The sequence below is a fragment of the Archocentrus centrarchus genome, chromosome 12 (assembly GCF_007364275.1).
Source record: "Archocentrus centrarchus isolate MPI-CPG fArcCen1 chromosome 12, fArcCen1, whole genome shotgun sequence".
Classification (NCBI taxonomy): domain Eukaryota; kingdom Metazoa; phylum Chordata; class Actinopteri; order Cichliformes; family Cichlidae; genus Archocentrus; species Archocentrus centrarchus.
Window position 1 is genome coordinate 11802269 of NC_044357.1, and position 26400 is coordinate 11828668.

Genomic DNA, 26400 nt, shown 5'->3' on the forward strand with positions numbered 1-26400 from the left:
TCACAAAATGTCACCAGTAGAATAAAACAGAGTAGCATAACATGTAAAAGCACAACTTTACATAGATTCAGCACTTTAAATTCATTTACATTCTACCAGATTGTGGATAAGCCAAAACAGTGAGGCAAGAATGGAGTAAGAAAAAATATCAAACAGTCTGTGGTTTGCAGTTTTCTGTATTAAATACACCAAACTCAACTTCATTTGCAAGAGTTTTAATAATTTACTAAAAAAAAGAGTGTAAAAGTAACAGATCTCTTCTACCGAAGTGGATCTGTTTGATATTCAAAGTGATGACAGACGTAACAAATTTTTGCAAACTTGCCTTTGTACATTTGTGTATACTTACTTGGCAATTTAACCTCTTGGCTGTAATTAAATGAGTTTTGCACTGTATACTGTATATCCAAAAAAAAAAGCTCAAAGGAGGAAAAAAAAAATACTTTGATATGAATTAAATTAAAGTAAACCAACCAGCATGAAATGTACAACTTTAAGAAACTGCAAAAAACACATCTGAAAAGTGTATATACAAACATGCTAGGAATCTAACAAAGAGCAGACTGAGGGAGGCCTTTCTAATGCTTTTCTTGACATCATTTAGGAGAGCCAATAAAATAAAGCATCATTCGGAAATGTTTCATAATCTCGCAATACCGTGGTCTTTTATTGCCTATTTCAAGTTTTTGTTAGGAGAACAGGAACACTTTATAAATATACAGTTTACCGTATCTCCGTGTGATTTTAATTTAACTTAAATAAAAAGTTAAAATGTTCAGCATCTGTAGAAAATAAAAAAAGGAACTAAATGCATCTTTAATAAAGGTTCAGACTGTGTCCATTTCTGAAGACAGTTGTGCCCATCCCCCTTAACATTAAGTGCCTGCTTGAAAGAGGTAATATATATTTATGTATGTACACATATATATGTATATATATCAAATTCTATGACATGATATAATTTGTATAAATATGGCATCTTTACAACTGCATTAAAATGACAAATTTTTATTTCAGGTCCCAAGACATTAATAGTCAATTGGGAAAAAAAAGGCCTTGTTTAAGTTTCTCATTTTCTTGTTTTAAATATTAAAAATAAGTCTCAATTCTTTGTAAATGTTTGCCTTACATTATAAACAACACGTGTTCCTTAACTGTACAAATATCTTCCATTGTGTTCATATCTACAACACTTTGGAAGGGACGAGGGAAAAAGTGCCATTATCAAATACCCCCCCTCCCTCTGGAGTAAGTGGGAGTTGCTCCTCTCAGAGTGAAGATAAAACCAACCAACCAACAAGAAGTTCAATTCTATACAAAAAATGTAAAAACATCTTCGATGTAACAAAGACGCGTGTTTGCGATCTCATGTCACTTTGCTGGTTGTAAAACGTGTCGCGTGGAGCCGCGTGGCCCTGCGCAGAAGTCCCTTTTGACAAGTGAGGGTGCTAAAGAAGAATCATACAGAGCTTCTCTGTAAATGTCATCCACAGATGCTTCAAAATACACAAAGAGATGCTGCCCATGTGGGATATGATGCTTTTTTGATAGGTGTAGTTGGGATGGATCCGTCTGTGTCCCCCTCTGAAGCACTGAAACGTTCAGAGAACCATTTCTGAAGGTACACGCTGCACTGGCGTTTCACTGTGTCGTGGTTAAGTGACGTTACTGTTCAAAACATTTCACTCTTCTTATTCATTACATTCCAGGCATAGGATAGTCTGGCTTGTCCTGTCCTTTATTTGGCCATTAATCCATGTCTACCTAAAACAACAGAGGAGCTCTGGCGCTCCCTGGTGGTCGGAAAGAGGCATAGGCAAAGGCAAAATTAAGCTGACCATCAGTCCTTGAGAGCTGTCCTTGAAGTCTCACACAGCTAAAGCATGTTCAAGATAGCATTGTACATCTGGACCAGTATAGCCAGGTGGACGGGCAGGCAGGACTGGCGATCTTGAGTGGCAGGGGTACACGTCAGCCAAGAGAGGGCATTGTACTGCTCCAACACAAACCTGTGAGTTAAAAATCCACAAATTTAACAACAGCACTGAGTCAAAATTGTTAAAGTGGAAACCTTTAACTACTGATATATCTATAAGACCACACCTACAGTGATATGAAAAAGTTGTGTTCGACATCCGGAGCTAGCGGCACAGAAGCCGAGGCCTGTGAGCTCAGCTTTAGGTGTGTCTGAATAGTACGAGATTTTCCCCTTCCTGACATTTCAAGGTGGTGCAAAAGTATATACACAGGCCCACGGTGCAAAAGTGTAAGGGAAAACACTTGGTTTACAAGTAAAAAGCACAGCTGAATAACAATTTTGACCAAAATTGGCAGGAGCTACTGCTCAGCAGCATCCCCCCGCTCAGCAGCGCCCCCGAACACAGTGATATTTGAGAAGTGAAATGAAGTTTATAGGATTTACAGAAAGTGTGCAATAATTATTTAAACAAAATTAGGCAGGTGTATAAGTTTGGGCACCCCAACAGAAAAACTACATCAATATTTTGTAAATCCTCCTTTTGCAGAAATAACAGCCTCTAAATGCTTCCAATGAGAGTCTGGATTCTGGTTGAAGGTATTTTGGACCGTTCTTCTTTACAAAACATCTCCAGTTCAGTCAGGTTTGATGGTTTCTGAGCACGGACAGTCCGCTTTCAGTAATATTCAGGTCTGGGGACTGAGATGGCTGTTCCAGAACGTTGTACTTGTTCCTCTGCATGAATGCCTTAGTAGATTTTGAGCAGTGTTTAGGATCGTTGACTTGTTGAAGTATCCGGCACTGGCGCAACTTCAACTTTGTCACTGATTCTTGAACATCGTTCTCAAGAATCTGCTGATATTGACTGGAATCCATGCGACCCTCAACTTTAACAAGATTCCCAGTACCTGCACTGGCCACACAGCCCCACAGCATGATGGAACCACCACCAAATTTTACTGTGGGTACCAAGTGTTTGTCTTGGAATACTGTGTTCTTTTTCCGCCATGCATACCACCCCTTATGTCCAAATAACTCAATTTTAGTTTCATCAGTCCACAGCACCTTATTCCAAAATGAAACTGGCTTGTCCAAATGTGCTTTAGCGTACCTCAAGCGACTCTGCTTGTGGCGTGTTCACAGAAAAGGCTTCTTCTGCATTACTCTCCCATACAGCCTCTCCTTGTGCAAAGTGCACTGAATAGTTGAACAATTCACAGTGACACCATCTGCAGCAAGATGATGTTGTAGGTCTTTGGAGCTGCTCTGTGGGTTGACTATGACTGTTCTCACCATCCTTCGCCTCTGCCTACCTGAGATTTTTCTTGGCCTGCCACTTCAGGCCTTAACTAGAACTGTGCCTGTGGTCTTCATTTTCCTCACTACGTTCCTCACAGTGGAAACTGACAGCTGAAGTCTCTGAGAGAGCTTTTTGGATCCTTCCCCTAAACCGTGATGTTGAACAATCTTTGTTTTCAGGTCATTTAAGAGTTGTTTTGAGGCTCCCATGTTGCCACTCTTCAGAGAAGATGCAAAGAGGATAAACACTTGCAGTTGGCCACCTTAACCCTTTCTCATAATTGGATTCATCTGTGTATGTAGGTCAAGGGTCAATGAGCTTACAAAACAAATTTTGTGTTCCAATAATTAGTGCTAAAGATATTCAAATCAATAAAACGACAAGGGTGCCCAAACTTATGCACCTGCCTAATTTTGTTTAAATAATTATTGCACACTTTCTGTAAATCCTATAAACTTAATTTCACTTCTCAAATATCACTGTGTTTGTCTGCTATATGATATATTTAACTGGAATTTCTGATCCGAACAACCAATGATTTATAAAGGAAAATCATGAAAATTATCAGGGGTGCCCAAACTTTTTCATACCACTGTATGTCTGAACTCATCCTTCACTGTGATATCAACCTATTATGCTGACAAAAACACACAAATGTCTGCCAAAAACTATGAATGTGAACTTTTCAATAAATATTAGCATGCTTTAGATTCTAAGGGTTTATGCATTTATTCCAACTCTATTTCTTTACTCTTAATTGTGCGCACTAATATGAACTTCTCATACTCAGTATGAATTTAGTAGAGTTGTTGATTTCATTAGCATTTGATGCACATAATGAAGTTACCTGAGCACGTCAGAGGTGGTCTTTGAGTCTAAGGGATGAGGGGTTCTCTTAGTCTTGTCAGTAACAATCTCATCTGACTGTGCTATGGAGATGTGGTGGTGGAGAGAGGCCTGCACACAAGAAACATAATGCAGTTTAAAGCTCTGCTATAATGAGAAGCTGTATGCCTTTTTGAAGTTTAACCGAATAATATATAAACAACTTTTTGACCTAATCAATAAATCTCAGTTTCTGTCCCTGTGAGTGAATGAATGTAAACCTTTTGGGACTGGAGTGCCAGTCCCAAAAGGTTTACATTCATTCTCACCCACACATGCAGTGTTGTGAATACCTTGAGGAAAAGCGGACACTGGGTCTCAGCCTGCGGGCAGGAGGCCCAGAACCAGTGAGGAAGCCCGTTTGCTTGTGCAGTGGAGACATAGTAGCCCAGAGCCAACGGTTGCTGCTTTAGCTCCTCTGGGGGATTGTCCCTGGACACTAAGCGCTCTCCCTGGCTCTGCAGACAGAGAGAAGGCCAGCAAATAAATATTACCTTCATCGTAATCCTGGGTCATGGCCTGTATAATTTATTTATCTGTCAGCAGGCTATATTTCTGAGCATTTGCACTGGCAGCTGTAGGCTGTCTTCCTTAAACAAAATTGCGCATGTTAGCATTTTATCAAAGGCAACTTTTCATTTTTCAGCAGAAATGAAATGGTTATGTGTAAACACAGCTCATTTACATTTAAAAATATATCACACTCGAACTTTAAGGTCAGGCAGCTCTTCTTCTTTGTTACAGGGTGTCATTTGTTTCAAGCCACTGCATTTCTTTCCACTGAACCTGACTCACCCTCGTGTGCTGGAAATGGGATCCCATTCCCATCCCAGACGGAGACCCAGGCGAGGGCACAGGAGAGGTGTTGGGCGAAGAGTGAAGGTTCAGCATCATGTCGTGGTCAATGTCAGTCTCCAGTTCATCAGGAAAGGGAAGATCAAACATGTCATCTGAGGAGAGAAACCGAGAACAGGATGTCAGGACAATGACTGCATACTTCATTCATCAACAAGGCCATTAAATGCCTACAGAAAGGATGCATCTTTAATTTAAAAAGCACACAGTAGCACATATCTGAAAGCTATTTTTAAAGTGACTTTTGAAGCACAAGTTCACCACCTGTTGGCGCAAAAAAAAACTTTTATACAACTGTTCAAGATCTACTACTAACTAATAGATAAATAATAATAGGATAACTGCTATCCTGCAAGGCTTTACCGTTATTGTCTTCTGTAGGGTAGGAGCTGGCCGCGAACTGGGTAGTTGCAGAAGTTGGGAAGACGAGAATATGTGTACAGGAAGCATCCTGAGGTGTGTTCAGCTGCGAGGTCTGCAAGTTCGAAGCAGTGCTGCGGCCAAACACAGAGCCCATGGTAACTGCATCTGGACACACATGAACAGAACCACAGAAAAGGTGAAGGGTTTATTTATATTATGTGCTGCATTTATTAGCTATTGATATGTTCACCACATTATTTACTATCAACCGAATACCTGCAAATTCTGTGTTTGATTTGCAGTTTTTCTAATCTGCACATAGGTGCAAAACATTTCTGTTATTAATCTGTGCTTTTATTTTTTGTTACTCGGACTGTTTTCTCAATGCAAATATACACAATATGATGTCTATGCACCCAGGTATCTGATATTATTAGTGCCAGAACCATAAACATCATCGCCAAACTCACAATTTATTAAATTTTAACTGCCAAAGCAGATAAGCTACTTACCAGGCATGACCACGAAGGAGCCCTGTGGCTCCATGGCTACCAGGCAGGCGCTGAGGATTGCTGGAGAGTCAGCGGCTGAGATCCCACACATGCGACATGCCTCCCTCAGCTGGCGTCTTATCGAATGGAGGGAGTATTCCCCAAGGAGTGAGCTCCAATCTAGTAGAGAGAAACAGAGATGTAGCAAGAAAAGCAGAGGTATTAAGAGTGAGAAAGATGTGAAATGCCTTTCAGTTAACTCAACTATTTTATGGCTTAATAAAATTCTTGGAAGGAAATTAAGATACCAAGACTGAAGTCTGGCTGAGTGCGTGTGCATGCGTGCATGTGCACCAGTCTATGCCCACAACTGTAATCAATACAGGTGGATAATAGGAAATTCTCCAATGAAAGGGTAGGCAAATAAAATACAATGGGCCAAGTGAAAAGAAGAGTTCATTAGATACAAACACTAATTACAGGAGTCCCAGTGTCCTTTCAGTACATCACATTATTGATAGATATACAGTATGAAGAGTGATGGTCGGCTATACCCTAAATTATCCCTCAATACAAACCCTAAGAACTCAGGTCACTCACCTTTAAGCTCCCCGTGGCCCAGTCGTCCTAATCGACCAATAACAATCCTCCATGGCAGGGAGGTCATCTGAATGATACCAATGCACCACTCCCACAGCTTCTGTAGTCCCATCTTCCTAGCCGCTACCTTAGGACGCCGCGCTCTGAAGTGAGAAGAAATCATGAGAAATGTTGGAAAGATCGGATCACCGTCTCACAACAAACACTGTGAAAGGACAGCCCTTTCATGGAAACCATTTCTCACCTGTTGGGTACATCAATGTTGATAATGCAGGTTTCTAAGAGCTCTCCTTGCTGGTCGGTGCAGGACACCAGCAGCCAACGCTGGTCGTGCGACAGGCAGTATCCTACAAACAGCACATTGTATTTGGGAGGCAGCTCTGCCCATATCTCTCCTGGTTCTGGCTGCTTGGGACGGCTCGGACCGAGGATAAAGGGTGGAGTGTACAGCTGCAGTGGGTTGGGATGCTGGATGAAGCAATGAAAATTTTAAAAAGCAGAATTATTATTTGCATGAGTATACTACAGCTATTCTACATGTAGTAACATAATAAAAGTTACTGAATCCAAGCGTATCATTGATTAGTCATGGTTACCTCTGGACTCTTAAGTACTGAACTGACAGTGGAAACTGGGCCAAATCCAGTCAGGGACTTGATATGCGTTTGCTGGGGTAGTAGACGTCTGCACTGAGAGTAACAAGAGAAGGCCAGCGAGCGCAGGTGTTGCAGATACAAATGGCTCTCTCCACTAGCTGGCTGAAGGAGATACTGGCACGCCACCACCTAGATTACAAAGGACAAAAAGAAATGATAAGGATGGTGTTCAAAAGTGAAATTCTGTTTCCTGCCCCGTGAAACACAAAGTATTTTTTCTACCTGTAGCACCAGTGCAGGTCTCATTGTTTCAGGCAATGTCTGCAGCATCTCTGTGTAGCAGCGAAGAAGCCCTAGTAGCCAAATGCTACTTGACTCTACCTCGTCACCTTCTTCCTCCTCTCCCCCATCGTTTCTCACGCCACTTGAGCTTAGAAAAGCATCCACTATGTAAATAACAATAGCTGGTGGGTTGGCATGGCTGTCCATTGAGTCAGCCACAGTGGGGATGCCAATTCTAGACTGCTCAGATGAGCTGAAAAAGAGTAAAAAAAAAAAGAAAGAAAGAAAAGAAATTGTAATATAACTGCACTGGAGCAGCATCTGAGATGTTAAAATTGTTTTTAATCTTACAGTTCAGGGTTTTCTGCTGGTGTGTTGGCTGGTGGTGTGGAACTAGGAGGCCCTTTAGAGTCACTGGCTCCTCCTTGGGTCTCTTCTGTTTGGCCTGAGGTTGCTCCAGTTGGGGCTGAAGCGTTTGCTGAACTGGCAGCACCTGTAGTTTGTTCTCCTTCTTGACCGGAAGAAGCAGGCTGAGCTGATGATGTGTTGTTTGCAGGCGGTTGGGCTTTAGGAGGCAACAGAAGACTGCTGTCCAATGGCAGGGCCGAGAGCTGGGGACCTGAAAGAAAGAAGAAGAAGAAATGTTAATCTTCATACACCGAGGATAAAGAATTTAACAGATTTAATAGAAAGAACAGAAGGCACTAGTAGGATTAAATTACTTTAGTGTGTTAAGTTATTCTCACCAAGCTGCTGCTTGCAGGCATAAGCATAGAGTTTAAGTTTGTTGAGGTTGTCAGTGTGCTGCTGTCCAACCCAGGGTCCAGTCAACCATTGGTCCACATCCATCTCGTCCAACTTTTCTTTCTCCACTTCTTCTCCCACATGCACAATGCCATCCCTGGACACCTTAGCCAAAGGACGATGCTTTCCAAGGCGGCATGTCTGGAAATGGAGTTATTCTCTCATTAGAAAAGAAAATGACACTAAAACTCCCAAAATATATACAAATGATTTTAAATCTGACCATGCTTCCTATTTGGAGTTCAATCTCCTACCTCATAAACAGCACTGAGCTCCTGAAAAAAGGACCGGGCAGCTTTTAAGAGTGTGGGACTGTTGGGACAAACCACCACATAGGCCACGTCCCGCTGCCCCCCATAAGGTTCCAGCAGCAACTTCTCCCAGAAAGGCAACGCCAACGGGGACAATGCCAAGAAGTCCCGCTCCCGGTCATAACCCAGTAGTACCGTAGGAATGGGCAGGGGCTCTGGTGACTCCTCCGAACCTTAGAAAAGTAAACATTGTGACATCTTAAATGTATATATTATGACACAAAACATACAGGTAAATTCTAACACAAGTGCCAGTTGCTTACATAAAAACAAAGAATGTACTGACTCACCATAGGAACCTCTCCCAGCCATCTTATGAAACTGCTGCCAGGTGAGTGGACCCTGTACGTGCTGGATGTTTTCCCAAGTCCGTCCTGTTCTCTTTTTCTGGATGGCATCCTGCAGGAAAGGCTGCAAAGACAGCAGCATACGCACCATATCCTGTGACGACAACATGCTCATATCCACCACTTTGGAGATTGCCAGAGACACACGCACATACACACACACACACATACACACAAACAAAAGTGTACAGATGCACACATGTTAACAAGATTTTGAACACCAAAGAAACAAATAAATACATACAGAAATACAAACTACATCATAGTTCACACGCAAAAGCAGCCACGCATGCATAATAAATAATCTTCTCAGCAAAAATCTAAAAAAGTGATTCTTCATTTAAGGGGTTTTATCACAAGTTAGTTCTCCTGTGCCTCTATTTAGCAGCTACATCACAATTCTTACCATTAGTGTGAGGCCAGGAGTGGAGAGCAGTACTTCTGACAACAGCTAGATCTACTTTCCCTCCTGTAGGGTTATCCACATACTGCAGACCCTGCTCCAAAGCGTTGTAACAGGCCGTACAGGCATCACTCCCATCTGCCCACTGCTTTTCAGACATCCAGCTTTGGAGGAGCGCACCTTTGCGGCCATGGCAGGAACAGCTCAGGGGGAGATGAAGTGAAGCCAGAGACGAAATGGGATGGGAACACTGTTCCTGTAAAAGGATCATGACTGCCGGAGAGGCAGGCGCTGCATCCTGCGGTCGCTTGGCCTTGGAATCTCCCATAGTTGGGTCCCGCCTGGAAAGTGCTAACCTTCTCTCAGCTGCTCGACCTACCTCAGAAGTTCGACCAAAAATATCGAGCTCATCCTCCAGGAAGAGGCCTGTCCCAAGGGCCAGTCGCCTGTTCACAATGGCGCTGAAGCCACACATGCAGCGGGTACTGATCTTCGCAAGTGGAATCTGGGATATAAACCCCCACATCTGCTCCTTTGACATTCATGTTGCAGGCACAGATACAGCAGCTGTCAAAGTTGCGATCCTTAAAGACACTGAGAACAGAGTCTGAGAGCAGGAGGATCGTGTACAGGCTGTGGGCCTCAGGCAGAGCAGGGCCTGGTCGAGCTAAGGGCTCTACAGAGCTGAGAGGCAGGCTTGTAGAGGGGGGTAGAAACAGGTGAGCTAAGCTCAGTACCATCCTGCTTCACTGAACCCTGTCCAGAACTTGCAGTGTTGATACCCCGTGGTGTACGTGGAGTTCTTGGGGTAGGCACAGAGAAGCGTGGGGTGGCAGGGGATGGGAGGATGCCAGTAGTGGTACTGGTAGAGGCAGTAGCACCGCTTATCTGCCCATAGTCCTGGTCTGTGAGGGGAACACTAGGAATGTTTCTGGAAATAGAAATAGATGAAACAAGAACAAATAGAGAGACAAACAAGATTAGTGTTTCTGTCTGGGGAGCAGCTCTTAAAGGTCACGCAGTTCCTTACACCAAAAACAAAGGAAATTCCGCTGAACAAACTGATCCCATTCTTGGAGCGTTGCACTCTTTGTAGTGAGGCTAAAAAGCACTCACATGTCAGCCTTTCATAAACTGTATGCTCTTAAAAAAAATGATCCTTGTTGGACTAAAGTTTTTACCACCAGGAGGCAGCATTTCACTGATCAGTGCATTGAGATGTTTTGGATGTGAGCTATGTTTAACCAGCTTTTTCAAACTACCCACTTTCCCCATGTTTTTTTTTTTTTGCCTAGCCATCACTGTTCATAATGACCAGGCTGGGTAAATAAAAGTTACAGTGACAGGTAGCATCTTGTATCAAGTCAAAGTAGTTCTATCTTTGAATTCTGATGATAGTTGTAGTTAATTTTGTAAGTTTTAACTATTTTTAAACACAGTAATTTACAGTAAGTATAAGTATGATAAAAGCTTTATGACTCCTTAGTCACAACAGGTTGTGATAGCTGATTACTCACGTGTATCCATCCTTGGTGAAAGCAGAATTCTGGGGCTGCATGACCGTGGGGAAATGTTCCATCTTGGGCAAAAGGGACCAGGAAGGACGGTAATAACACTGTTCAGGAATCTTGAGTGGTGGAAGATTCTGGCTGGGTAGGCAGGATAGTGGAGCAAACATGGAGGAGCCTATCAGTGGCTGGACAAAGAGAGACATAAATGTGTTATTTAGGAGCATAAATGTCTCATTACACTGAGAAAGAGGTAAAAGAGTAGATGATGAGGGGAAAAAATCTGTCAATACAAAAATCTATCTACTGTAGGTGCAATTAGAACGGTTATTTAAAAATCAGGCTTGCAAAGTGATTCCACTTTCAGACCCTCTTTCTAATCCCTTCGCAAATAAATCCATCCATCCTCTTGTGCTTAACCAGTTCAGGGTCACAGGGGGAAGGGGCTTACAGCCATGAATCTATATGTTAATATTCTTGAAAAAGATAATTTCTTAAAGAGCAATGAACTGCAGTTTTCAGCGAACATCTCCTGCGTGTAGTCCTCTGATGAATATTTACAGCAATATTTACAGCTTAGTGAGATCAACTAAAGTACCCATGTTCATTTTTAATATCTGTTTTGTGCAGCAAGGGATCTCTGTCAAACACAACGGTAACCTTTGTTCGGCTTTGTCTGCGTAACCAATATGTTAGTAAGATTTTTCCATCCCAGTGATTAAAAGTATTCTGTTTGTATTAGGGACTGCTGTAATTAAGGTTTTAAGTAATTACTAAAAGCAGATATTCTATTTGAATTATACATATTATGTTTAAACTTTCACTACATTTTAACCTTGCCAATAACATCATGAAATGCAAGATTATAACAATCTTTTGATGCTTATTTCGCTATGTATGTCAACCCATCACGAAGTCATATTCACTCAAATCTACTTTTCAATCTTTGTTCTAATATTGCAGCTGTTCTAACAATATTTGTTGCTTCCTCACCTTGATGTCTTCTTGCCTGGACTAGCAATGTCATCCTCTACCTCCATCCTGTGTTCGGTAAGCTGGGTGGAGCCTATTGAAGGAAGGTGGTCAGCTGGTCCACTGGGCGCAGGGGGCTCTTGACTCGGGTGTCACGATAGGTCATGATGGGAGAGCAGGCTGGGTGCTGCTCCAGAGAAGGTGGTGTGGGAAACATCCGCTGGAGATCTGCTACTGCTGAAGGGAGACAGAAATGGACAGAGACACAGAGAGCAGGGGGAGGTATATAGATAATCAGTGGAATTAAGAATATATGACACCAAAAGTTATTGCCACAGATACTATTTAAGGAACTATTGAGATTTTAAACTAGATACCCATCAGAGTGACTCACTTGATGGATAAGGTACTGCAACTCTTCCTTCTTTTCCAGAGGGCGATCTTCTGTTGACACTGGTATCTTGGTTGAGTGCTGGTTGGGTAAACGGTCTAAAAAGTAGTACAGGGGAGCCATATTACTACAATACTTGTGTTTCAGAAGGGCAAAGCACGAAATAAAATAGTCACTTTTCTCATGTGCTAATTTGTTTTAAGCACTTAACTAAAAATTGAAAGACTAGCAATATAAAGTGTCTTACGCTGTTAACATTGTTACATGCAAGAATAGACATAAAACACTACAGCTTACCCCCAGCTCTTCCTCATCTTCATCAAATATGTTGTCAAGATCAGAGATGTTGACCACTAGATCTTTTTCTCTGGTCAGAGAGGGATTGGTTTTTGCAGCCCCATCATCCTGACCTGATTCATCTAAAACAACAGAAAACAGCGTTAAACTGAGCAAAACACTCACGAGTGGCATGAATTGCAAATGGGTGTACTGTAGAATGTGTATATAATGTTTATGTTTGTGGCTATGTCCCCCACCTGATTTTGGAGCTGAGTTAAAAAATGGACATAGCATCTTTTCCATCAGGTAATGCGCCATTGCTGGTGATTTCTTCTCCCTAGTGGATAAATTAGAACCAAATGAGAACATCCGCAGGTTAGGTTCAGTGCAGTTTCAATAAAATAGGTCGAGAGCCTCCCTTTATCATTATGATGCATGTTTTGTGCTGCAAAATATCATATGTTAAGAAAATGCCACATTTAGTGCCATGGAACACAAAGCATTAGCATTTGCCCATTAGCAGTATTAACATATTTTGGTATGCCTCTGACAAGCAGATGAGTTTCAGTTTACTGTTCACTTTCCATTTAGGTTTTTCCATGTTTTTAAGGTGCAGCTGTGGCTCAAGAGGTAGAGCGGGTCGTCTACCAACTGGAAGGTTGGCCCTTCGATACCTGGCTACCCTATTCTGTATGTCGAAGTATCCTTGGCCACGATACTAAACCCCAAGTTGCACCGATGTATCCATCAGAGTGTTTGGTGTGAATGTTAGGTAGGCACTTAGGCTTAGAAAAAGCACTTGTATAAATGTGTGTGAATGGGTGGATGAGGCACGTAGTAGAAAGCGCTTTGAGCGCTCAGACTGAGCAGAATCCACCCAGATAAGTCCCCCCAGTAGGGGGACTTATCTGGGTCTTTAGCTGCTAAATGCTCTGCTATGTTTACCCCCTAGCTTGGGGGTGACAAACTCATTTAGTACATGGGCCACATAGAGTTACATTTGAGCTTAAGTGGGCCAGACTGCTAATAACCTATAAAGAAAACATTTAATTTTTTTGTATGTAAAGATGTACATTCTGAAAATGTTCACATTTCATGAACTCATTTTCTAAAACTGACATGAACATCCTGAGATGTGTTAAAAATTTTAATAGGCCTCAGTGTTTCCACATTTGGCCAGTCTAAATTCATCACCCAGACCTGTTATAAAGTAAATCAGGAGGGCTGGGGAGCTACAGTATAAGAATTTAAAAAACTGAAATTTTCTGTATTTTTACAGTAGACCCATACTGACTAAATAGGAAATTCCCTACTGAGTCATTTATGGTGAAAAGTCACTTTATTTTTTTTGTTTTTTGTGTGTCTATTACTTATTTTGGTGTAGTATGTCAGGGCAGGGCTGATGTCTTTGTTAGTATGAGGCTGTAACAATGATGATGATTCAAACCTCTGCACCCTCAGTTTGGACTCGTGATATGATCCATTCTTAAGGACAACATTCAGTATAAAGTCCATTTTTCCACCTTACTTCTTTGCAATTGTCACATTTTGCAAAGGGGGACCCTTTAATGGTCTGTTCTGACCCCTGGGCCATACTTGACACCCCTGCCCTAGCTACTACTTTGGTTTGCTGTTTGGGTGGCGGGACAGGTAAGGCAGTGAGAGAGCTTTTTTTCTTTTTACTGTAAACAAATGCCTGCTGCAACATGACTGATGGCAACTGTACAACTAATTAAACAGCAAAGCTACTATGCATGACCTCCTCGCATACAACATGCAATCCATAATTAACACATAAATATTGATTATAGCCACTTTACATTTTGTCCTAAATCCTGACTATCCTAACTAGTTTGTATTTGTATTTTTAAACTGTGTGTTGTCCTACCTTGGCCTTCTTACTGGGTTCTCGCCCCTGACCCTTTAATCTCTTGGAAGAGATGAAAGGGTACTTCGGTGTCTCCTTCCTTAAAGTCATAGGGATCATCCCCACTTTCCCGACGTGCCTCCACACCTGGCTGCTGGAACAGGCCCAAAGTTTGGATGTGGTCCCTCACCCTCTCCTCTGAGATTTTAAATCTCTTCTGAGTCTGGGCGTATAGTCTGGAGGAGGCAAAAAGACAAATGCAGCAGTAGTTTATTCTTTTATGTTCTCATATATCTGACAAATGCACTAAATACCCAGGTTTTTGTTACTGAACACTAGTGTAACTCTCCCACCTCTTAAGCGGAGCTCCTCGATGGTTGTCTCTGTTGTCAGTTCCTCTAGTTTATCAGTGGGGAGCTCAGAGGGTCTAAAGTCAGTCTTATCAGTCCTGGGAGTCCTGAAGCCTCTCCACCAGCCAGCCCCAGTCTCCCTCTGCCTCAGCAGAGCTGAATACACAGCTGTTTCGCTAGTTAATCACACCCAATCCTGAAGCACCATCTTGACAGGACGGGCATATCCACAGGCCCATCCATGGCCTCTGGGTCTTGTACTCGGGGATGTGGGCTAAGAGTGGGTGGAAGTGGAGGATACTGGTGAATGGAGAAGGGACTCGGGAGCTTTTCTGCCATTGGAGTGGGCTTGGAATACTTGCAGCTTGGCAGAGTGGCCAAGGACTCCTCATGGGTGGATCCAGCGCCACAAGGCCACCAAGCTGGGGCCCTCCTGAAGAGTCCTGTTCCAAAGGGGCCTCCTGTGTGACAGACAGGCGATGGTGGAAGGGAATAACAGCTGGCCTCTTGGACTGTTTGTCAGCCTTTTCTGTCTTGTCACTGGTCTTTGTGTTTGGGCAGAGAGGGGAGTGTATAATGATGGGCCAGACCTCTGAGTGGGATTGGCACTAGTTTGGGAATTGGCAGTGGATGTGGTGCTCAGATTCAGCTTCTGCTGCTTAAACCTGAAACAAAATTAATAGTAATCCATTTATAAATCTCTAAAAACCTGTCATCTCATTATACAAAGAGTCTAAACAGATTTTAACACTGTATACTATCTATGGTTTAAATAATTATAATAAATCCACCACCAAATTCTTTATCAGATCATCAGAGCATGCATCAACATGAAAACAAGAACACATGAATATAACACATTTTGAACAGCTTGGGTACAATCCTGTAGTACCTGGAGCAGCTGCAGGGCGCTCTCGCTCCCAGATCGTTGAAATCCCATGTGGTAACTCCAATTTGGCACTTCCTTTCTAGGCGTTACTTCAGTTGACTGATTCGGTCTGCGGGGAACGAACAGATCCATGAGGGCACCAGCTCAGCTGCATCACTGCACTTCAATTATAATGCAGCCAAAGTCAGGAAGTAAACTCCAGATTTACTTACACATGCTGAGGCTGGTTGAGATAGCACTCCCTCCAGGCCTGATGGACCAACCTGACAAGTCAGCTTCTTCCCAGAATGCTTTGGGCTGATGCTGGTGATACCCATGCTGCTGTCTGGTGTGGGCACACTAGAGGCCCGAGGTTACGAAGCCACTGTCCGCTGAAAAATGGTTTGTGGGGTGGGGATAGATGTTAATATAGAATTGAGCACCTTTTCAACATTTAGATTCAGTGTATTTCATCCCTTTTTACTTCTTTCATTTTCTGGAAGTATTAAACTCCACCTGTGCCTATTTATATAATTTTTTTGTATGAGTTGTCACAGAATTGAATGCAAGAAGGTTTAGAGAGTGAAACACTGTTTTCACAATGTCTAGTTTTCAACATTTCAGTTGTGTGTACAATGCTGTGCACGTCTGTGTGTCTTTGTTACCGGAGCAGGGCTGCTCTGGTGATGTTGGTGGTGTCAGTGGCACGCTGCAGTGGTTCAGCTCTTTGTTAAGGCCCTGAGCTGCAGGAACAGGTGGAGGCTGCTCCACTGGTAGGTCTCCTTGGGCAATTAGCACAAAAGCAGCTGGGTAGGTCATTCTCACCCCACCTGAGAATATAAGAAAAGAGGCTTGACAGTTACGAAAAAAAAAAAAACAGGATGGCAGCTGCAAACATTAATTTTAGAAAAAATGGGGTGTCAGATCCAGACATTGCTAATGAATGGCCTTAAATAAGTAAAGTGGCTGAATAATATTTGGTCTTTTCTGTTAATATATTACTTTCTACTCACCTGTCATGGAAACATAATCATATCTAAAATCCTTTTATACTCACTGCTTTAATATGATTTCTGGCTTTCCTCTTTAGATGCAAAGGAGTTTTAATTGTAATCAGGTCAAACCAAAGCTGTGGAATCAGGCTGATTAGACAAAGCTGTTAGTGTAACTCCCTGGGGTTTCTACCTCGACTTCACTATCTTTCCTTTCTGTCAGTGCTGCGTTCCCCTCTCCTGCTTTTCAGTCATTTCCTGTCTTCTGCTCTCAGATAGGCTAACTGACTGTAAGGATCATTGCAGTCTAAGCACCTCATCCACTAATACCTCAGCTCAAACTGCCTGGGAGTCTACATGGAGACCAGAGGGTAATTAATGTGATGTTGATCCTCAGTGTTTGCTCTAGTTCCTGCAACTTCTCCATTCTGACAGAACTGCAGTCCGCTTTACTAAGTACTGCTTTTTAGTAGTACAGTATGCAGAATGTGGGTTGCATTACAGACTGATTCCACAGCAAAAGTTTTTCTTTTTCATTCATTAAACATGTTTTTTTGCATTGCACACCACTTTAAATCCAGCATCTTTTTCACCTTTACTCATTACTTTTCCATACCTACGATGACCTCCACTGCCACATGACTGTTGCGATCGTAGGGCCTGGCCTGCTTCCTCTTTTCTTTCTCTCCACTTCCCTCTTCTGCTGAAGTACCATGGGGTAGAAGTAGCTCCACTCCTCCATCAGCTTCCGCACTGCTGGGTCACTCATCTTGTAGGCTGACCTGTAAGAGTGCCGCTCAGTCCGTACGGACTCAGGATCACTGCATAGGTAAATGAATAATGTCAAAAAAGAAAAAAAAGGTTGCACATCAGTATCACACTCACAAGACCATAAATAACTATCATTTGTTCATCAACACAGATTTTGCCTCATTCATCTGAACAATAACCAGTCATGTGTTTTTTTTTTTTTTTTAGTATTACCAGTGTGCAGTCACACTAAAAACACATGACTGGAAGCACACTGCTGGGTCTGAGTGATGTTTCATTATTATAAACAGCATGGGCACAATTGTTTATTCAGAAACAACTCTATGGGCTACTAACAGCGATCAGTTTCATTTCTTAAAAACACGATTTCATGAAAGTGAAAGCAAAAGCGTTCGAGTGTAAAAGATCCAAATGCTTCTTCCATCTGTTGCTGACTTGACACCCGCTGTCATCTTGTACATATTCTAATAAAAACTTTTAAAAATCAAGAGACTTCCATTTTTTTTTCTCATAATGATAATAAAATCTTCATTGGATATTTATTGCAGCAGTTTTGCTTTGATTTACATATTTAAGCACTAGAAAAAAAACAAGCACTAGGTTTGTGGTGTTACCCTGTACTGGTGTGATGGAGGTCTGTGCGAGGCGGATGTGGTGTTCTGTGATGTGGTATGCAGGTTGGTGCTGGGCAATCTCCACACTTGTGCACACGTTGCTCTCTCCATGGAGGAAGAAGGGAGAAGGAACATGATAGGTGTTCACTGGGGAGAGACGGCAGTGAAGATTTAGATGATGGAACCACAGATGAGCATAAGCGGAGCAGAAATGTGGCGGCGCACACACTGCACGTGTTTGTGCAGTGAGCTGACCGCAGAGACATGTGAGTAAATAAAGGTACACAGCCTGGAAAAAAATTACTAGTTGACAACACATGACCGTTCACCCCGTTTTAATTAAAAATGTAAATTTGTCAACACAACATAAATAATGTATTTAAATTATTATGTCATTATGTTACTTGAGACTGAATAAACCCACAGATTGGATCTACTAAAAACAAAAAGTAAAACATGAGCCTGTATGTCTTTCAGGTCACGGGACAACAAATGAGAGCATTTCTGCAAATAGCAATTTGGAGAGCAGCCTCAAAATGGATCTTCGTAAAAGCCTCCCTGAGTTCTATCTTCATTGATCATCTTCATCAGTTACCAGATATGCTCCTTATTGCAGGTATAAATCCTCATTTGCTTATGAGGTGATCGTGGTGACTGCATGTTTACATTATGCAGCGCACGCTTTATTACACAGCCTGGGCATAGTTCATCATATTTTGCTCTTTTTTTTAATCACAGAGGAATAATTGCTGGGGCCTTATTACAATCTATGTACCAGTGGGCGGGCTGGACATCATCACAACTACCTCGACAGCTTCACTGATGTATATTTTTATCTTTAAACTTCCTTGCTACCTTGGTTATAGATATCAGACTGACAATAAGTCAGCAGGTACTGTAATCTTCCTTGCGATTACCCTGCTGCCTATGCAATATCCCTTCTGCCCTGAGGGAGCTTGACCTCCATTTGAGTTGTAATGGATCATCAATTCAATAAAATGGCCAGATCCACAGTCACTCATTGGGCAGAGCTTAGCACGCAGTCTAAGTCGACGGCCTCCAGATGGCGCTGAATGCACCCTGAGACAGAGCGGGCCAATTTTTTCTGCTTCATAAACATTCCTGATGCTCCCAGAGGAAAAGCATACCCTCATAACAGCAGGTGGTTTGAACACAGGTCTGCACAATCACAGGAGAAGAGCAGAGCCAAAGCACATACATATGCATGCACAGGGCCTGCGACAAACGGGCGCACAGGCGCCACGTCGCCTTCACACCTCACAGGCGCTGCCCCACTGTCTCCCTCACAACACGCACACACATACAAAGACAGACAGACAGACAGACACAGTTCATCATCTCTGCAATTCACATCTCTACAACACATGAGTCAAATGCTTTCAATGTCACTGTCCTCCAACCTTGCCCTCACTGCATCATCCCACCATATGAAGAGCTATATATAGCTGCATGGGGAAGTTCAGGGAAACAGCTGCAAGTCATGAATACCACTCATGCACATACACAAACAACCACAATTATCACTGAGGGATCTTTAGCATCTCCACTATTACATGCTTTGATTCTGAATGTGTTAATTGTTCACACAGTTTCAGTAGTCGGTGAGATTAGGAAGTTTTGATTTTATTTTTTATGGCTGATTGACTGTCTAATTGGTTTGACTGGCTGTTGACTGGCTGCACACACAAAATAAGGCTGTGCAATTGATTTATTTCCCTCTAGGCTTATGATTCATTTTTATATAGTTACATATTTATATGTATATATAAAAATATGACTCCATCAACAACTCCCTTGTAGACAGCCAAGACCTAATAGCAGGGAATCACCGTTGAAAAATCTCTCTCTTTAACTATCTGTCTTTAACTCAGACATTGATCCAACATAATTAAGGGCTGGATTCTTCTGATATCTCAGCTCAATTTACAGTGTGCTGATACAGACTTGTTCACAATGGGACTGTTGAGTAAGTGAAAAAGTAAAAACGTCACGAGGGATGAGGGAACATTCACTTGAGCAAAAATGCTGACTGATAAAGCAATCAATGAAACCGATAAATAATGTGCAACAATTGTAACAAAGAGCTCTTGTAAGTACGATAAATATGTGATCATATGCAAGTCAGGGAAGAGCAGAACTACAAAAAGAGCATCAAGCTGTAGGCTGACGCAGCTGGGAGATTGATGCTCCCTGTCCTTTTACAAAGGGCATTTTCCTGCACAGTAAGCGAGTGTGAGTATGTGGACGCACTGGGCTCCTTGCATCCTCTGGGGCATTTGTGCAGTCGGCAGGCTTGTGTGTGAGAGAGAATGGTAGACAGAGATGCAAGGCAGCTCTCTGTGCTGGGCTGCATGAGTACAGGTATTAATAAATGAAGAGGAGTGATGGTTGAGACTTGCCTAAGGGCTGACAGTACAGGGGGAGAGATAGAGAGAGGAGACGAGAGGAGGAAGGCTGAGTGAGAGTGGGATGAGAAGAAAGAAGCGGGAGTGTGAGGGGGGGAAGAAAGGGAAGACCGTAAGAGAAGAAGATGGAGAGTGAATTAAAACTGTTCATGGGGAAAACTGAGACAAAGGGGGAAAACGGAAAGGATGGAGAGGAAATTGAGAAGACAAGGAAAAGAAAGATGGAGTTAAAATGAGGAGTGAGAGCAAAACAAGTGTGAGAGAAAGAGGAAGAGGTGAATAATTCAGCGCACACTCTGCAATGCTGCACACATATCGATGAGATCAGAGTTTTAATGGGTGGCTACTGAGCATACTTTTATGGTGAAATCAATCAGGAAATCTAGAGTCAGACAACACAAAGAGACACACCACACACTGTTTGTGTGGGTTTCATACAAGAGATAACAGTATGAATTTAGGTGAAATATATTACAAATGTGCAAATATGCCAATATCTAATTCATGTGCTTGTATACTCAGAAAGTGGCATAATGCATGCACACGTTATTGTAACAACACATACAGTCTAAACACTGCATGGCTGTTTCAGAGACTGTGTTCGGTTCATGTGACAACATGTGTCTTCTTACCCCATCACAACAGTACCAGCCAGCCAGCAGGGAAGCTGGTTAATGTCTGACATGCATCATGGACTTGACACACACACCACACAATCTGTGTGTATAATCGCATGCACACACAAAATAACAATGCTTATCTCGGTTGTTGGGCTGCTCTCATGTCTAACCCAGGAGACACAAAGATAAAGCAAGATTAGATTAAAGGAGATAGAAAGCAATAAACATTACAATTACGATGCGCAAGACACACAAGGCTCCTGTTTCCACTCTCAGATGCATCTAAAAGCCCATGATGTGATAATTGTGTTTAGATATAATTTACTACAGCTACATGCACAAAACAGACATAATAGTATTTTTCTTAAGATTCTCTGAAATCTGGCAGATTAATCTGCACCCAAATTGTTCTGTTACCAGCAAAGCTGCGAGTTACCCTGTTCCTTCTAGCTGTCTAACCTTTCCTACACAGTCACACGAGTGTACACATTCCTCTGGTGCAGAGAGACCACTGTTTACACTCCTGTAAGCTCTTGCTAGGAGCATGTATACACATGCTCTGAAAGTCCTTTCACTGCACTGGCTTAAACTGTTTAATTGTTGAAACTATGACAGACAAATCTAACCAAGCCACCTACCATGCATTACACACTCAGGCTCATGTTTGCTGCATGTACACACTACTATTAAAAGTAACATAGGGCAGATGCAGTAAGTTTGATGTATTATTCAGTGGCCCCGAGTGAGTGGCTTTAGCCAGTGTTTCTATCACAATGTTTGTGTTCAAATGTGTTCTCCGAACATCTATGTGGATTTACAATAAAAAGGTGCAGACAAAAAAATGCAGACAAAAAAAAAAGCTACATTTGATTTGTTTGTTTTTACAGTCCTGACAAATAGCACAGAATTACTGTAAATACTCAGTCCACACAAACACTACCAAGTGGCTAAATTCAGGAAAAAAAAACCCCAAAAAAACCACTTCAATCCACTACAGGCTTTTACTTCAAATCTATGCTCCTAATTAAAAATAGAGGGAAGGGGTCTGGTGTTAGGTTGTTGCTCTGATGTATCACCATCCTCTCTATTGATCTGTGTGTTTTTTCCATTTGCTTCTTTAACTCTCTCACATGCTCTCAGCAGTTGCTCACCTGCTAATATAAGAAATCTGGGTTATAGTGCCTCAGATGTTCTCTGCATTTTGTCTATATGGAGGCTGAACATGCAGGTGGAAAGTGTTTCAAAGGAGAAAAGGCAAATACCTTCTGATGACTGGTGGTGCTGCTGAACTTTCATCTTAACAACTTAATACCACAATTAATTACGGGAATGATATGATCAGTTTTATTGTCTTGTATTACATCAATATTTTTATGGCTCACAGTGCATTTAGTCAATCAATGAGCCACTGTATAGACTTTTAGTTACTGCATGAGAGTAATAAAGAGAAGAGCATTCATATAAGTAGTCAAATTCATGACTGATTGCTGAATTGTCCTTTTAATTTTTTTTATTAAAATTGTTCGCTACAAACACGTGTCAGTGTCATTTATGCAAGCCAGCCATTATATTCTTCCAGTACAACACTTTGCCTTGCAGCAGAATATAATAATTTGGCTCTAAAATAAGTATGGAAATGCACTGTCTCAGAAAAAGTTGCATGAACCTCGTACAGTGAGCCAAAGTCACTAATTAAGCCAAATTTGAGTTCATCCTGCTTAAAAAAATCAGTTCAGAATTACAAACATTGTAGAAGAGTTAAGAGTTTGCATGTACTTGTGTTGAGAAACTGAAGATCTCAACTTTTTTTTCTGTCGTATTTCCAAAATAATACACTCCAAAGCTACAGAAACACTGCTTCTTTTCAACAGCAGCTCTGAACTACCTTAGTCTTGGTCACGGTGTCCAATTGATAAATCTTAACTCTCTTCCCAGTCGAAATATGAACAATCAAAGCCTGAGAACAAAATAGTTAAAATTCAGATCACAAAACGAGAAAAAGAATCATTTGAATTTTTGGTTCACTGAGAAATTATTGAATAAAACAAATATGAAGGCAAAAAGTACAGAAAACTCCAAGCAGCTAAATAAATTTAAAAATTAGTAAAATAAAGTAAAATGCAACTGATTTCATTTAAGCACTAATTCGAATAATTATGCCATATCTGAGATGTCGCCTTTCACCCAGTTGCAGTTTTACATATTAGATCTTTATTTTTTGAATTTTTCTTTCTGAAAACTGACAAGCAAAGAATAGATTATGCAAAAACCTCAAAGATTTTAAAACTGATCATTTTCCCCACTTTCACGTTAGTATTATGCTGAACATAATAATGAGGACAAGAATGTGTTACTTTGTTGTTGCAGTGAGGGTGGTGGGGGGTGCAGACGGACACGGGAAAAGAAAAAAGAAATGAGAGCAGCGAGGAGTGGGGGAGAACTGAGCGGGGGGGTGGCTGACCTGCCGGGGGGACGGAAGAGAGAGAGAGAGAGAGAGCGAGAGAGAGAGAGAGAGAGAGAGAGGATAAGAGAGAGAGAGAGAGAGAGAGAGAGAGGAGAGAGAGAGACAGACAGACAGACAGAGAGACAGAGATAGAGACACACAGAGAGACAGAGAGAGAGAGAGACAGACAGAGGACAGAGAGAGAGACACACACAGAGAGACAGAGACAGACAGAGAGAGAGAGAGAGACAAACACACACCACACACAGACACAGACACACAGACAGACAGAGAGACATAGACAGAGATAAAGATATCTAGAGATATAGAAGATAGATATATATAGATAGATATATATAGATATATATATATATATATATATATATATATATATATATATATATATATATTCTTTTTATATTTTGTATGTTTTTATTTTGGAGATTTGGTGACCTTGTGGTGTGGCCTAACACCAGATGTCTGTTGCCTAGGAGATGGCTCATATCTCAATGTCACTTATCCCTGAGGAGAGGAGAGGACAAGAGAGGACTTGCAGTGTATTTAAAAAAAAAAACAGTTCCTTCAGGTCAGGTAAGGATTTCTGAGATTTTAAAAAATATATATTTAATAAGTAGGCGCTGCAGCTTGTGTCTGTTTATAGCTGTGCTACACTAAAATAACAATATTATTTATGCATGAGTATATGGCCATTAGTGAAATTAAAGCACCTATATTAACAAGCATACTGTGTACTGCACTTGACATGCATAGAATTGACTGAACTAATGAGAGAGACAGACTCTAATACATCCATTCAGCCGTCTATAGTAATGATTAATTTATGACCCCCCACTTTCACTGAGCCCCCACCACACACACTGAGCCTCCACCCTGCTCTTCCTCCCTCTCATGCTTCTTCTCTCACACTCTCTCCTATAACTCTCACACGCTCCCCTCAGCGTCTGATGCAATGCGTTACCAACCCAGAGTGCTTTCCTCTCATTCAGACACAAGAGAGCAGGAGTGTTGGGTTAAGAAAGGAGGGGTTGTGGGTGGGGGAGGGGGGTGTGGGTGTGGGTGGGTTTGGGAATGTTCTCCTGGATGCACCAATTCCCGCTGTGCCCCAGGGACACATACGAGATAAACACCAGATAAGCCTGACAAAGGCAGCAGCGCCAAGGCGCAGGAGTTGGCACGAGAAGGGAAGCATGCCATTGATAGTAGCACCAAAGCGCCCCCTGTTGGGGATGAAAGGCACAGTGTGGAAGTGAAGATGAGACAAAGGAAGTGGTAACACAGCTGAGGCTGGAGGTCACTGTACGCCTAACTGAGCAATGCCCCCCTCGTGGCATGAAAACACTGATGGCCAGAGATCTGCAGGGGCTTTTAGGACTCACACTGTCAAGTGTAGGGCAACAGTGCAATTGTGGGAACAAGGGATAGTGTGTGTGTGTGTGTGTGTGTGTGTGTGTGTGTGTGTGTGTGTGTGTGTGTGTGCGTGCGTGTGTGTGTGTGTGTGTGGAGGAGCAGGGGCATGCCCGCCTGGAAGCGAACTATGGAGATAATGTGGAAAGAGCAGGCACAAAATGTACAGACATATATATAATACTTGTATTTGTTTGTGTGAGTGTTCAAGAACATTTCTCTCTGTCTCCGTCTCTGTCTCCCCTCGCAGGACTTGTAATAATTCACAGAAAGAACAAGTCGGGATTGGCATAGCAAGGGGGCGTACCAGCTGACAACATATTCAAACAGAGCTGTCGAATTCAAGAAGAATTACGTGATGTACAGAAAAACACAAAAACACACAAAAAGCACGATCAAGTGCCGGGTGTAATTTCCACAAGTGAACCTTTAATGCTCAACACACTGCGTGTCTATGCGTATGTGCACAACCAGTAGCTTCACACCACCCTGCTGCCCACACATAACTTATTTAATCTCCAGCACTTTTCATCACTCATTCGTCTTTACTTATACTCATTATGAGTCTCTCCAAATATTCAGAAGTAAATATTAGAACAGCTCATTCAATCAGTGGAAATAAAGGACTGCTCTACATATCTCAGATAATGGTTGATGGCAAACAAGATCTGTGAGAACTTCAACTCAACTTATTATGATGTATTGTTTGCATGGTTTGGTAGTTTGTTGTATACTCGTATGTCATTTGTATGTGTATACTTTTCTGTGGCCATCCAAGTGACTATATGTAAATTAATAGTTTTGAAAAACTCTGGCCACTCCTCCTTTCTTATCTTTTTCTTCCAAGGAGCCAGACTTTGTTGTGATTTTTTAAAATGGCCTTGGCAATTGTCATGGATTGGCCTTCCCAGAGCCCGGACCTCAGCATTTGTTGAAGAATAAAGGTGGTCACACCAAATATGACTTTGAAACTTGGCAGAACTGTAAAAACTCTGTTTTTACCTTATGTACTGTATTTTTATGATGGGTTGCACATGTTTCAATACAGTTCTGCACCTATTTCTCATTTTCCTTGCAAAATATCCGCCATCAATATGTGTGCATGTGCAGGGTTTCTACTGTGGTTCTATAAGCAGTTAGTGGGGTTAGGTTAATTGGTGATTCTAAATTGCCCATAGGTGTGACAGGTATGACAGCCTGGGGACCTGTCCAGGGTGTCCCTGCCTCGCACCCTATGGTAGCTGGATAAGGCTCCAACCCACCCCCACCCCCACCCCACAATCTTGAATTGGATAAGCAGAAGAGAATGGATGGAAAATCTGGGGGTGGGAGGGTAGGGAGGAGATGACTTTCTTGTATACAGCAAGCCACAGCACACCACTAGAATAACACATGACCTAAGAAAAAGAGGAAAAGAATTTTCAGCAGGACTCTTCTGCCCTGAATGCATTACCTGATGGGAGAAGTTAAACCAGCACTTGGAAAGCAAACATCCCTTCTGAAAGAAACCTGTCCTACTTCAAAAGAGGGCTGCTTTTAAACCAAAGGCTGCAACCATTTCAAAGTGTCTGATAAGGGGATGGAGCCAAGTTATATGCTAGTGTAGCTAACAACAGTGTTATTATAGTTTGAAGTTTCTATCTGAATTTCAGTTTTTGT

The 26400-nt window shown here is 42.0% G+C and overlaps 1 protein-coding gene across 1 annotated transcript in view; it reads right to left on the reverse strand.

The window, feature by feature from the left end:
* Window positions 1-1358: 1358 nt before the first annotated feature.
* The window catches only part of LOC115789575 (mediator of RNA polymerase II transcription subunit 13-like), an 83701-nt gene continuing 58659 nt past the window's right edge, over window positions 1359-26400 (reverse strand). The window contains 47 exon segments of the mRNA XM_030743052.1: window positions 1359-2009; window positions 4126-4235; window positions 4457-4621; window positions 4959-5113; window positions 5382-5546; window positions 5894-6052; window positions 6473-6615; window positions 6717-6940; window positions 7069-7257; window positions 7351-7603; window positions 7702-7969; window positions 8097-8295; window positions 8409-8638; window positions 8756-8935; window positions 9219-9696; window positions 9698-9922; window positions 9924-10146; window positions 10733-10911; window positions 11717-11733; window positions 11736-11846; window positions 11849-11932; window positions 12090-12128; window positions 12131-12184; window positions 12377-12505; window positions 12623-12644; window positions 12646-12702; window positions 14254-14316; window positions 14318-14468; window positions 14586-14607; window positions 14610-14763; window positions 14765-14797; window positions 14799-14876; window positions 14878-14927; window positions 14930-14969; window positions 14972-15151; window positions 15154-15247; window positions 15475-15533; window positions 15535-15580; window positions 15684-15730; window positions 15732-15818; window positions 15820-15842; window positions 16116-16280; window positions 17059-17142; window positions 17145-17222; window positions 17225-17263; window positions 17828-17948; window positions 17950-17974. Of these exon segments, the coding sequence (XP_030598912.1) occupies window positions 1877-2009; window positions 4126-4235; window positions 4457-4621; window positions 4959-5113; window positions 5382-5546; window positions 5894-6052; window positions 6473-6615; window positions 6717-6940; window positions 7069-7257; window positions 7351-7603; window positions 7702-7969; window positions 8097-8295; window positions 8409-8638; window positions 8756-8935; window positions 9219-9696; window positions 9698-9922; window positions 9924-10146; window positions 10733-10911; window positions 11717-11733; window positions 11736-11846; window positions 11849-11932; window positions 12090-12128; window positions 12131-12184; window positions 12377-12505; window positions 12623-12644; window positions 12646-12702; window positions 14254-14316; window positions 14318-14468; window positions 14586-14607; window positions 14610-14763; window positions 14765-14797; window positions 14799-14876; window positions 14878-14927; window positions 14930-14969; window positions 14972-15151; window positions 15154-15247; window positions 15475-15533; window positions 15535-15580; window positions 15684-15730; window positions 15732-15818; window positions 15820-15842; window positions 16116-16280; window positions 17059-17142; window positions 17145-17222; window positions 17225-17263; window positions 17828-17948; window positions 17950-17974 (5830 nt within the window). The 3' untranslated portion in view covers window positions 1359-1876.